The sequence below is a fragment of the Microcaecilia unicolor genome, chromosome 1 (assembly GCF_901765095.1).
Source record: "Microcaecilia unicolor chromosome 1, aMicUni1.1, whole genome shotgun sequence".
Taxonomy (NCBI): domain Eukaryota; kingdom Metazoa; phylum Chordata; class Amphibia; order Gymnophiona; family Siphonopidae; genus Microcaecilia; species Microcaecilia unicolor.
Window position 1 is genome coordinate 637,774,801 of NC_044031.1, and position 14,485 is coordinate 637,789,285.

General features: G+C 41.6%; 1 protein-coding gene across 3 annotated transcripts in view; it reads left to right on the forward strand.

The window, feature by feature from the left end:
• Window positions 1–14,485, forward strand: part of LOC115460509 (membrane-spanning 4-domains subfamily A member 15-like) — a 117,435-nt gene that overhangs the window by 97,474 nt on the left and 5,476 nt on the right. For all 3 annotated transcript variants that reach the window (XM_030190278.1, XM_030190280.1, XM_030190281.1), the window contains exon 6: window positions 8,660–8,779. In XM_030190278.1, coding sequence (XP_030046138.1) covers window positions 8,660–8,779 — 120 coding nt within the window. The remainder of the gene's footprint in view (window positions 1–8,659; window positions 8,780–14,485) is intronic.

Below are 14,485 nucleotides of genomic sequence, written 5' to 3' on the forward strand. Positions count from 1 at the left end.
TCACTTATAGAAATTTTCACTTATCTTCACATTATAAAGTGGGAATACATGTATATGGGGAAACAAATCACCATTAAGGGAAGTATTGCCATTCTGGGACAGACCGAAGGTCCATCAAGCCCAGCATCCTATCTCCAACAGTGGCCAATCCAGATCACAAGTACCTGGCATGAGCCCAGAACAGTATAATACATTTTATGCTGCTTATCCTAGAAATAAGCAGTGGATTTTCCCCAAGTCCATTTTAATAATGACTCGTGGACTTTTCTTTTAGAAAGCTATCCAAACCTTTTTTAAACCCCACTAAGCTAACTGCTTTTACTACATTTTCTGGCAACGAATTCCAGAGTTTAATTACACGTTGAGTGAAGAAATATTTTCTCTGATTTGTTTTAAATTTACTACTTTGTAGCTTCATTGCATGCCCGTAGTCCTAGTATTTTTGGAAAGAGTAAACAATCGATTCATGTCTACCCATTCCACTTCACTCGTTATTTTATAGACCTCTATCATATCTCCCCTCAACCATCTCTTCTCCAAGCTGAAGAGCCCTTTCCACATTAGCCTTTCCTCATAGAGAATTCGTCCCATCCCCTTTATCATTTTCATTGCCTTTTCTCTGTACCTTTTTTAATTCCGCCATATCTTTTTTGAGATGCACTGACCAGAACTGCACACAATATTCAAGGTGCAGTCACACCATGGAGCGATACAAAGGCATTATAACATCCTCATTTTTGTTTTCCATTCCTTTCCTAATAATACCTAACATTCTATTTGCTTTCTTAGCTGCCGCAGCACACTGAGCAGACAGTTTCAACATATCAGAAACGATGACATCTAGATCCCTTTTCCTGGTTCGTGACTCCTAATGTGGAACCTTGCATTACATTTTGGGTTCCTCTTTCCCACATGCATCACTTTGCACTTGCTCACATTAAACGTCATCTGCCATTTGGATGCCCAGTCTTGTAAGGTCCTATTGTAATTTTTCACAATCCTTTTGTGATTTACCTCACTAGTTACTGCAATCTGTAGATCATTTATAAAAATTTTAAAAAGCAACAGTCCTAGTACAGATCCCTGGGGAACTCCAATATCTATCCTTCTCCATTGAGAATAATGACCATTAAATCCTACTCTCTGTTTTCTATCTTTTAACCAGTTTTTAATCCACAATACAACACTATCTCCTATCCCTTGACTCTCCAGTTTCCTCTGGAGTCTTTCATGAGGTACTTTGACAAATGCCTTTTGAAAATCTAGATATACAATATCGATCGGCTCACCTTTATCCACATGTTTGTTCACCCCTTCAAAAAAATGTAGTAGATTGGTGAGGCAAGGTTTCCCTTTACTAAATCCGTGTTGGCTTTGTCTCATTAATCCATGCTTTTGATTATACTCTATAATTTTGTTCTTTATAATAGTCTGTACCATTTAGCCCATTACCGACACCAGGCTCACCAGTCTATAATTTCCCAGATCTCCTCTGGAACCTTTTTTAAAAAATTGGCATTACATTGGCCACCTTCCATGCTTGATTTAAAAGATAAATTACATATTACTAACAAAAGTTCTGCAAGTTCATTTTTCAATTCTATCAGTACTCTGGGATGAATACCATCTGGTCCAGGCAATTTGCTTCAATTTGTCAAATTGCACCATTACATCCTCCAGGTTTATAGAGATTTCGTTCAGTTTCTCTGACTCGACAGCTTTGAATACCATTTCTGGCACCGGTATCTTTCCCAAATCTTCCTCTGTAGAGACTGAAGTAAAAAATTAATTTAATCTCTCCGCTATGGCTTTGTCTTCTCTGTGCCCCTTTTACCCCCTTGATCATCTAGCAGATCAACTGATTCTTTTGTCGTCTTCTTGCTTTTATTTAATATACCTAAAAAAATTGTTACTATGTGGTTTTGCCTCCAACGCAATCTTTTTTTTAAGTCCCTCTTTGCCTTCTTTATCAGCGCTTTGCATTTGACTTGCCATTCCTTATGCTGTTTCTTATTATTTTCAGTCAGATCCTTCTTCCTTTTTTCTGAAGGATTTTCTTTTAGCTTAATAGCTTCCTTCACCTCACTTTTTAACTATGATAGCTGTCATTATTATGATCACTTTTATCAAGTGCTGATGGGCTTGTACATAGGCAGTGTTAGGGTGGAGCATGGGCAGAGCACATATGTATATATATAATTCATAGAATGATATAGTTTATGCATGTTTATTCATACATCTAAGCTATAAGGCTAGTGTAAGTGGTTGCCATTTAGTACGTGCATTGTCTGCCAATTCCAATACTATTCAAAAAGACAAAGTAGGTGCCTACTTTTCTTCATAGAGTAGATTTAAAATAGGTGCACAACTGCCCTAAAATAGCACAATATTAATATACATATTAATAAGGCCAATATGAATATTAAGATCAGTATGAATATTAATAAGGTATGAATCATAATCATCAGAATCAGCAGCAGCAGCATAATTATAATTATCAGAATCAGTATAATTAACATTATCAGCACCATAATCAGCAGGCCTCATCATAATCATAATTAGCACAAATTCATAATCCATCCACCCACCCACCCACAAAACAAAAGGAGCAACTTCCCACCACAAGCCATCTCTCTCTGTCTTGATCTAGGCACAGGAAAAAAGATTTTACATGCTCCCAGGTTTCAACCTAAATCATGTTTAATGTGGGATATAAATGTTATAAATAAGTAAAAAAAATAGAAACTCTGAATGTTGAGCACCTGATTGTCATAACATGATGTCTGTTTTAGTGGCCCTTTACCAGGAGAAAAAAAAAATCTCTTTCAAAATACAACGCGTGCTAGGGTGTCCCTATAACTAGCCCCTCCACTGATTACAATTTATAACAAATTACTACTCTACCTATGAAAAGTTATTCTGTTTTTATACTTCCTCTGTGTACATCCTTATGCTGCACAAGCTGCCATGTTTTAAAATATAAGTGAGATTAAATAAAAATGCTACCAACAATAAAGCACGACAATGTGGATGCAACTGCTTATAGCTCCGTTCCGGCTCCCTCCCCCTCCTCTGTCCCAGACTCGCTCACTGCACTTTCTGCCTCTGTCCTCCTCTGTGGTGGCAGCCACTGGCCACTTCTCCTGATGGTCTGTTCTTTGACTCAGAGAGCAGATTAGGAGGAGACCTGCCACCAGAGCAAACACTGTCCATCTGTCTCCTGCCCCTTGCCTCCTCCGACCTCCAACATCCAGCTAAGAACTGAAGCACAGCTGCGGCCGCCATGCTGCGACCAGGACACAAGCCACATGGAGACTGACAGAGAAAGAAAAAAGGTGTGCAGTGCAGCCAGCACTGCAGCATTTGAAACAGGGCCAGATCTTGCCTCCTATTGGTCCAATTAATTGGTAAATGAGCATCAAACCCGCAGGCCTTCGCGATTAAAAATCGCCCAACCCAGACAAAAATAGCCCAAAAACCGTGACCCACAGGCATTCAAACAAACCCACGGGGAGGAGCGAGAAATAGCCAAATTCCACGGTTTTACCGCAGAATTGGCAACTTTACTCTTTTCCCTGTGCTGCATAGAAAAGTTACTCACCCTGGGGGGAGGGGAAAGCGGAAGCCCAGTCTTGAAGTGGGCTGTTCCAAAGAGCTAGGGACAAATGTCTTAGAATCGTAGGGGAGGGAAGTCCCAGCCACTTTCCTGGGAGTACAGTCAGTACATGCTCTGCCTCAGAGCTTCTGACTGTCTCTGACCTCCACCAGCAAAGTTGGCTGGAATACTGCCAAATTGGGCAGTTTCCCCCAGCCACTGGTGGGATTTGTATGAGAGCCACGGGTTGCGGGTTTTGGGCACTTATTAGTCCGTGGCCGTGGGTTAGGCACTGTTTTTAACTGCCCCCATAACCGCAGGTTGAGAGCACACCGCTGCAGTGCTTCTCATCTTTTTTTTTTTATTTATAACCATTTAAATTTTTACAAGCGATAAAACAACTTGCTGGAAATACAGAGAAAGTAATACATAGGAATTATTTCAGTCAGGTAATTCTTTTCTCTTCCTTAGACCACTAAATAGAGTGAAACAAGACAAGGAGATCAATTAAACAGTAAACAAAAAAAAGTGGTATTAACCTGATTATCCCCAGATATTACTCGTCTAATTCATTATTCCACATTGATCATCTGAAGGCCAATACGGTGTATAGTCAAATCATTTCATTGAAAACATACTTATTGTCCAATATTAGTTAGAGATAATACATCTGATTACATTCTTTCTCTTTTAAAAACCAGAAGTTATTTAACAATACATATACTTAAGTCTCTAATTCAAATCCCACTGATTAAAGTAATCCCAATTTTCATAGGCTTCACTCCTTTTAAAGTGCATAAGTACATAAGTAATGCCACACTGGGAAAAGACCAAAGGTCCATCGAGCCCAGCATCCTGTCCACGACAGCGGCCAATCCAGGCCAAGGGCACCTGGCGAGCTTCCCAAACGTACAAACATTCTATACATGTTATTCCTAGAATTGTGGATTTTTCCCAAGTCCATTTAGTAGTGGTTTATGGACTTGTCCTTTAGGAAACCATCTAACCCCTTTTTAAACTCTGCTAAGCTAACTGCCTTCACCACATTCTCTGGCAACGAATTCCAGAGTTTAATTATGTGCTGGATGAAGAAAAATTTTCTCCGATTTGTTTTAAATTTACTTTTGGAGTCATACCCGGAACTCTGGGAAAAACAATAATCTCGATATTAATCATCTATAATAATGTTCATTTTATTATTCAGAGTTTCTGGTCTATTATCATTTTCAAAATCATAACCACTTCTTGCTCGTGTAGAATCATTTGTTATATCAATTTTTCACTCTCAAAGGGTTCAGTTAAATTGTTCATGTAGCTCTCTAATAAAATTATATCTGAAACAAAATTATTTACTGCCACTGTTAGGTCCCGAAGCACCTTCCAGATGGTATTCAATGTAACCTCCACAGGAGCCAAAAACTCCAAGTTGATTTCTCTTAGGTGTTTAGAAGTGGTTCCGCCGATTTGGGTTCTGCTGTAAACGTCCTCCATTTCAGCATATGCCTCTAACTCACTCGTCCACTCCTTTGGACATGGTGGTTGAATGATTCGGGAGCGATGGAGTTGTTTTTTCCAGGTCCAAGAGCGTTGATGCTCCTTCGCTGGCGCTAATCAAAGGACTCGCCAACCCTTTCATCTGTGGGCAGTTCATCGCGCAGCGGTCCCGCACTTGCTGCTCAGTGGACAAAACGCTGGCCATCGGCGGCTGACCGCCAGTTTTCCCCTTCCTCTCAGTTAAGGTAACTGCAATTGCAGAGAAGAAATTTATGTAAAGAATACGAAACTTCAGAGGGCAGCTGGGCCGTTGGGCATACAAACTTCAGGTCACCATCTTACCACTCTTACCACTCTCCCAGTGCTGCTCATCTTTGACTCCCTGACCCTGCCCTGAACTTCCCTCGTTCCTATTGGTCCTAATTGGACCAATAGGAGGGCAAGAGAGGCAGGATCCATGATGATCATCATCGATTCCAGTGCCATTTCAGTGCTGCTGTGTCCTCATGGTACGGCGGTGGCGATGCGTGTGCTGTGTGCGTACTGCACACCTTTTTTCTCTCAGTGGTGGTCAGTCCTCTGTGCCCCCCTGACCACAGCTCCTCCATGTGGCCTGCCCTGCGTCCTGGCCGCAGAATGGTGTGGTGGTCAAGTCTTTGTGCCACCCCACTGCGGCTCCTGCACATAGCCTGCACACCGGTCCCCGGCCACAGCCAGCCAGAGGAGGCGAGGGGCAGGACTTAGGACAGGAGACAGATGGCGCCAGATGGATGGTGTTGGCTCTGGTGGAAGGTCCCCTCCTGATCTGCTGTCAGAGCAGATCATCAGGAGAGGGGGACCCGCAGCCACCACCAGAGAGAAGGACGGAGCCGGAGGAGGCAGAAGAAAGCGTGTGAGTCCGGGACGGAGGAGGGTGGAGGAAGGGGGAGGGAGCCAGAGCTATGAGTTGTTGCAACCATGTTGTCGTGCTTTATTGTTGATAGCATTTTTATTTAATCTCACTGTTCTAATTATAATATGATGATACTGCACATTATGGTGCTGATTATGCTAATTATGATTCTGATGATTATGCTACTGCTGATTCTGTTTATGATGATTATGATTACCTTATTAATATTTACATTGACCTCATTAATATTCATATTGGCCTTATTAATATTTATATTAATATTGGGCTATTTTTGGGTGACTTTTGGGCTGCTTTTGGGTTGGAAAAGTTTCACCATCTGGCAACTCTGCCACCCAGCTCAGAGCTAGAAAGATGCAGAGGAGCAAGCAATGGGGGAGGAGGGGTGGATGGACCTGAAGCCAGCTGACGTTCTTCTGGTGGTTTGGGAAGGTAACCCAGACATGGAAGAAATGCCTGACCCCTAAGAAAGCAGCCAGCCAAAAGACTTTCTGAGGACTTGGAAGGTAAACTTAAGGGGAAGGAATGTCTGGCTTCTGAGAAAGCACCCAGCTAAAGGGCTTCCATGGAGTGGAAGGTAACCCAACCACTGATGGACAATGTAGGACAGAGAAATACAGTTATTAATATATACAGAGTGCTATACATAATTTAATATCATGCCTCCTGTTTAGTTGTTCCGAGCTCAAATTCCTTCTTCACTGATAAGCAGTATTCGCAACATAATGTAAAAGTTTTGTTTTCAAAAGCAAAATATGAAATAGTATTGTAACAGCCAAAAAAAGAAGTATTTACAACTATGACATATAAACTTAAATAAAAACATAGATAACTAGGATTCTGTAAGTCAAAGTGTTTAGAATAAAGGTTAGAATAAAAGTTTTTAAATGCACAGAATAAACCATAATTAGGTATTGTAATAAACACATACTCCCTGAGACACAAAATTTGTGCCAGGTTTTTCTTACCCAATAATGATTATAGAGCTGAGCTTGATTTACACAACCGGGGTCAGTGATGCAAGTCTCTTCCTCCCCGAGAATGACTGGAACTGCAGATGATCATCACAGGCAGTGCCTGCTCTGAAGTGTAGAAAGTTTGATGAGTCAATGATAGGATGATGAGCTGAGCTTAGATGAGTGAGTTCTTGCCACAGCAGAAACTCTTTTATATCATTTTGATATCAGCACTGTTTCTGATGATTTGATAACATCGCAGAAGATGATTGGCCTTTGCCCTCAGTTGTGACTAAAGGAACCTCAGGAATGTGTTTTTTTTTGGCATTATTCTATGGATTATTCCCAGAATTCAGGAAGATTAAGGTCGCTATGACCGAGAGTCCTTGTTGTATAGCTCACATTCCTTTGTCTCGCTTCAGCCAAATTGCTGTCTCAGAAGTTTTAACAGGGTTGCAAATTCTGTCCTTAGAAGTGCATGCCTGTACATATTTTGATCGTAGCAAAAAGATTTCTGGGTGATAGTCAGCCAGCGGTGGATAGCATTTTTTTGTCCACCGCCAAGGCTAACACCGTAAATTCAATGCCGGTTCCTGTGAGGGATTCAGCATTAAATTACCATTTTCTTAAAAGCTTCATAGCGCATACCCAGTTAAGTTGATATTCAGACTTAACTGACCATTGTTTGGCAGATAAAGGTAGGACTGCTTTTTATGTGGTCCTGTTTATTATTTATTTATTTTATGCACATTTATACCCCACTTTTTTTTCACATGTATGCAGACTCAAAGTGGCTTACAATGTACTGATAAGGTTATCGCCAGACCAGTGGTATACAATTACAATTACTTGAAAGAGGAGAGAAGGAACAGGGTAAGAAGAAAAAGGAAAAGGGTAAGAGAGACTAAAAAAGGTCAATGGACATGTTATTAGGAAGGACTGTAGGTAATATGTGGAATTTCTGAAGTTGGCTTTCCGAGATAGGCTGATCTTAGGTAGATTCCAGATGCTGAGATGTTCAGAGTGGCTTGAACAGCTATCGGCAAGGCAATCCATGATGGGGAGCGGTTGTAATACCCATCCAGACCAGGAGAAATAAGCATGGCACAATTAGAACCCATTGAGGCAGGAAGAGATGTGAAGTGGCCGGACTGGCCATGCCGAAATAGCATGTTGCAAATAGTGTTGAAAACTTCTTCTTAACTGTTTATCTACTATGCCTAGCAGGTTAAGTTCTAAATATTTGAACTTAATGAGTCACGACCTCGGAACACCCCCCAATGTAGCCAGCTTAAAGATCAGCACTAACTGGCCATTTTAAGTGTCAATAACCAGTTAAGTGTCGCTGAAAATGACTGGTTATCTGCCGGTGAACTCATTTTGAATATAGTCCGGTTTCTGTTTTGGAGCACTGAGCATTGTATTTTCTGTTTTGGAGTATTGTGTATAAGCTGTACCATAGGTATAACACATTCGAGCTCTGTAATACACTGGTTAGATTGTGGCAGGGGCTTATACCCAGAGCTTAAATAGATGTTTTACTGTTGTTATGTTGTTAACACACTGTAATTTGTTTGTGTCAAGCTATGTTGTACACTGCCTTGGGTGAATCTCTTCATAAAGGCGGTTAATAAAATCCCAATGCTTAAAAATAAAAAAGTATAGAAATTAAGCAAATATTTTCCTCCTTTGTTTTCTTCATAGAGGGCCATTCATGGAATTCAAGGTGTCCTTCTGCTTCTGATGCTCCTGGAGTTCTTCATCTCGATATCCACCTCCGCATTTGGGTGCAAAGCTGTATGTTGCAGCTCCAACTCCAACATGGTAATTACAGTAAACTAGTTATCTCCGATTAAATCTCTAGTATATAATGCAGAGCCCTCAGACTACAAACCATCTGCTTTGAGTGACATCTTTATTTTTTTCTATCTTTTTGCTCTATGGATGCATACTGTGTATTATATTATAATCCTGTAACACCAGCTGATTTGACAGATTATTTCCCTGGGGTCTAAGGATGTGTTTTTTTTTTCTTTTGAAAAAGCAGCATAGAAACACCAGTAGCACTTGTTTTATCATTTTCAAAACCAAATTGAAAAAAAATCTATGCAATCTATACAATTTGGCTAGTTCATTCCTGTTGGTTTTATCATATGTTAAAGCCCTAATTGCAACCAGAAGTGCAAAAGTAGTTAAAACCGTCAAGTAGGCAGGAGAAGACAATTGTTTGCCTTCAGTCATATCATTTCTATGATTTCATAGCATTCAGCAATTTCTCCAAATGGCTTATTTTTGTGCATAACTGTGACAGCAATGAATCTCACTCCTAAGCCAGGGTATATGGAGTATGTTCTCAGTTTCTCAAATTTACTGCTAACGCTCACCTTAGTACTTACATTGTGCCAAGAAGTGCTTCTTTCTGGAGTTCATAAGATGTAACATGCATAAGCAACTTTTCCAGCTGCGCTTGGAAGTTCTTTTTGATCAAGCCTTTGGCACCCAAAATGAAGGGAAATATTTCTGTATCTTTCTGCCACATTTTCTTGGACTTGAACTGCATTTCTTGGTACTTGAAGATCATCTCCCTCTTTATGCAATTCTTTGAGTAATTGCTTGGGACCAACACCTCTATAATTAATGCCATTCTGGTGCTTTTTTTCACTTTTACCACTATATCTGGTTTCTTGCATCCAGCTTTTTATCAGTCTGGATGGCGATGTCCCAGATAATCATAACCTCTTCATTTTCCACAATTCTCTTAGGGTTATGATCCCTATGCTTTTCTGGTACTCTGATGTTGTATTGCTTACAGAGTTTCCAGTGAATGAAACATGCCACCTTGTTGTGCATTTCTGTATAAATATTTCCTGCTTCAGCACTTCGCAGCCAGCCATGAGATGAGTAACTGTTTCTAGTGCTTTCTTACAAAATCTACAGATTTCTGTTGCACCAGTTTTTCAGTAAATGCTGTAAACTATCTCATCCGAAATCCACTGTCCTGGACTGCAACTGTCAATCGCTCAATTCACCTTTCCTTAACCATTCATGTGTCTGATGTTGATCCACGAATGGTTCCTGGAGTAACATTTTGTGTTTCCCACTGTACTTACATATTTGCTACTTGTTGTTTTTTTTTCCCTGCTAATCCAATTCCTTGAAGAGATTTTTCTTTTCCTTTGCAAATTCTGTTGCTTCCTTCTCTTTTGGTACTGATGAATTTTCACCCATTCCTTCTACTCATTGGAATGCTTGTCCAACTTTAATGATGGAACTGAATTCTGGAAGTTTTCTTTCATATTGCAACATCTTTGGTGCATTGGGATTGTACGATGCCATTAGGGAAGCCTGGAGGCCTAAGATAGTAGCTTGATATGTGTAATCTATGAGACCCATCCCTCCTTCAGATCTAGGTATGTACAGTCTGGGCATATACCAATTCTTGTAGATGACCTTTTGGGCATGGAGGAGTCTTCTCGTTTGCACATCTAGTTTTTCAAGGTCTTTAAGAGGCCAGTCTACAGTACCAAATTTGTATTACAGTGCAGGAAGGACTAGTTGATTAATAGTCTGTATCTTATTCTGTGATGTTAATGTACTCTTCAGTATCACTTTTAGTCTCCTATGAGATTCTTTACTGATTCTCTCAAGGATTTCTGCTTGATAGTTGTTCCTTCCTCCACTCCTAGATATTTATTATATACCTTCTTGTTCAGTCAGAGAGATGTTTTCAGTTTTGCTCAATTTTCCCCTGAGGAAAATCACCTTAGCACATTTGTCCAGCCCAAAAGTCATCTTGTTGTCATCTGAAAAGTTTTTCACCACTTGAAGTTGTTCTGCTAATTGCTGGTCGCTGGAAAGGTAGAATTTCAGGTCATCTACAAACAGTAAGCATGATGTAACCTCTGGATTGTTGGCATCTTTTGGAGTAAGGCTAAACCTATAGCCCAAGGAGTTAATAATAAGAGTACTCAGTGAATTAAGTGCCAAATAAAACAGAAGCAGGAACAGGGAGTCTTCCTTGCTGAATCTTAATGTTAGGAATGACGTGGAGGGGCATTTTCGAACGGGGACGACCATCTCTAAGGACGTCCTGGCGAAGGGGCAGGGCAACCCGTATTATTGAAACAAGATGGGCGTCCATCTTTCGTTTCGATAATACGGTCAGGGACACCCAAATCTAACATTTAGGTTGACCTTAGAGATGGTCGACCTAAATGTTGAGATCGCCGACTTTAGAGATGGGCGACCTTGGTTTTCGCCGATAATGGAAACCGAGGACGACCATCTCAAAAATGACCAAATCCAAGGCATTTGGTCATGGGAGGAGCCAGCATTCGTAGTGCACTGGTCCCCCTCACATGCCAGGACACCAACCGGGCACCCTAGGGGGTACTGCAGTGCACTTCACAAATTGCTCCCAAGTCCATAGCTCCCTTCCCTTGTGTGCTGAGCCCCCCAAAACCCACTCCCCACAACTGTACACCACTGCCATAGCCCTTATGGATGAAGGGGGGCACCTACATGTGGGTACAGTGGGTTTTTTGGGGGGGGGGTTGGAGGGCTCAACATTTACCAGCACAAGTGTAACAGGTAGGGGGGGATGGGCCTAGGTCCACCTGCCTGAAGTGCACTGCACCCACTAAAAACTGCTCCAGGGACCTGCATACTGCTTTGATGGAGCTGGGTATGACATTTGAGGCTGGCATAGAGGCTGGAAAAAAATGTTTAAAAACATTTTTTTTGGGTGGGAGGGGGTTGGTGACCACTGGGGGAGTAAGGGGAGGTCATCCCCGATTCCCTCCAGTGGTCATCTGGTCAGTTCGGGCAACCTTTTGAGACTTGGTCACGAAAAAAAAGGGACCAAGTAAAGTCGGCCAAATGCTTGTCAGGGATGGCCTTCTTTTTTCCATTATCGGCCGAGGACGCCCATCTGTTAAGCATGCCCCCGTCCCGCCTTCGGTACACTGCCGACATGTCCCCGGGAACTTTGGTCATCCCCGCAACGGAAAGCAGTTGAGGACGCCCAAAATTGGCTTTCAGTTATGCCAATTTCGGCAACCCTGAGAGAAGGATGCCCATCTCCCGATTTGTGTTGGAAGATGGGCGCCTTTCTCTTTTGAAAATTCACCTGACAAGTGTCCATCTCCATACTGCAGGTGGAGCATAGTTTTACCACATTTTCATGGTGAACTTGATGTATTTAATCAAGTCAGGCTTTATTTTGTACATTAAGGCAATTTATTATCGAGAAATTTGGGACACTGTCAAAAGTCAAGCCAAGCTGTAATAAGATTTCTGCTTTTCTTAGCACTGCCCATAATGGCTTTATTCTACATTAATTGGTCTTTCATTCCAAATGCTTCTCTTGCTGCCGTTCTGCTCTAATGCCATGTTGTTATTAGAGTCTATATGATCATAGATTCTATGAGCATCTATTGCAGTGAACAGCTTATAGACTGTAGACAGACAAGTTATCGGTCTGTAATTTTTAGGAATGTTCTTTGGATCTCCCTTTGGAATAAGAAGTTTTCTGCCCGATATCAGCCTATGTCCTATTTCAAGTTTATTTCATACTTAATATAACGCTCATGAGAAAACTATCAGAGCAGTGTACAATGTATGTCAAATCTGGCTGTCTGATCAATTGATATTTGCTGTTTGCCATATCTTGGTGGAGGGATATTAACTATTTGAGACAAAAATTGCTCTCCATGTGAGCCAGGACTCTTCCAATTTGAGACTGTTTTTAACCTGTTTTCCAACTCCTTTGCTGTTACTTTAAGCCATTCCATAGGGGTAATAATGTTTACCCATTCCAAATTCTACTGTATGCAGGGTAGTCATTCTGCATCTCGGATATGGTCTACTGGGTCATAAGAACATAAGAATAGCCATACTGGGTCATAGCAATGGTCCATCTAGCCCTCTGTCCTGCCTCCAACAGTGGCCAATCCAGGTCACAAGCACCTGGCAGAAATCCAATTAATAGCAACATTCCATACTACCAATTCCAGGGCAAGCAATGGCTTCCCCCATGTACATCTAAATAACAACTATAGACTTTTTCCTTCAGGAACTTGTGCTATTTCCACATCCTCTGGCAATGAGTTCCAGAGCTTAACTAGTCTTTTAAGTGATAAAACATTTCCTCCTATTTGACTAAAAAGCATCTCCATGTAATTTCATTGAGTATTCCCTAGTCTTTATATTTTTTTGAACTAGTGAAAAATCGATTTAACAGTTCTATAACACTCAGGATTCTGAGGACCCCAATCATATCTCTCCTCAGCCCTCTCTTTTCCAGGCTGAAGAGCCCTGACCTCTTTAGCCTTTCCTCATATGGGAGGAGTTCTATCCCCTTTATCATTTTGGTCACTCTTCTTTGAACCTTTTCTAATTCCGCTACATCTTTTTTGAAGTACAGCAACCAGAATTGAGTGAAGTACTCAAAGTGAGGTTGAACCATGGAGCGATACAGAGGCATTATAATATTCTTGGTCTTATTTTGTAACCTTTTCCTAATAATTTCTAGCATCCTGTTTGCTCTTTTTTGGCCACTGCTGCACACTGGAAACAAGATTTCAGCGTACTGTCTACAATGACACCTAGACCTTTTTCTTGAGTGCTGACTCAAGGTGGACCCTAGCATCAGGTAACCATGATTTGGATTATTCTTCCCAATCCCCCGGATTCTATATAGTACACCTAGAGATCTGCGCCGAAATCTAGGCGTATTCTATAACACCACACGTAACTTAATTGGCTTAACAAGCTAATCAGCATTGATAACAGCACTAAACAAGCACAAATGAGCACTAATTTGCAATAACTAGAATTTACACGCAATGGATCCTAAGGAGCTTAGACGAGATTGGGTGGCAAAGTCGGTGACGGGAGACGGAGATGGTGCTGGGCAGACTTATACGGTCTGTGCCAGAGCCGATGGTGGGAGGCGGGACTGGTGGTTTGGAGGCGGGGATAGTGCTGGGCAGACTTATATGGTCTGTGCCAGAACCGGTGGTGGGAGGCGGGGCTGGTGGTTGGGAGGCGGGGATAGTGCTGGGCAGACTTATACGGTCTGTGCCCGGAAAAGGACAGGTACAAATCAAGGTAAGGTATACACAAAAAGTAGCACATGTGAGTTTATCTTGTTGGGCAGACTGGATGGACCGCGCAGGTCTTTTTCTGCCATCATCTACTATGTTACTATGTTACTATGCTAAAAACCAGCCAACAGGTGAGAATCCCATGCATGCTGCAGATAAGGAAAGTTCATGGGAGGAGATGGGGAGTGGATACCATTGAAAGATAGAGCATGAGATGGTATCACATGCTAGCTATCACAACTGCCAATAGAGCATTAAGTGCAACCATGCAGTGGTGTATTTAAACTAAGTGCATCAGTGGCATAAGCACCCCCTGTCAGACCCGCCCCCTGACTCTACCTTAAAATCCTCTCTGTTGCAGTCTTCACCCGGGCAGCGGCACTCGTAGGCTGTCCATGGCATGCACCGGGACTTCTGGGTGGCA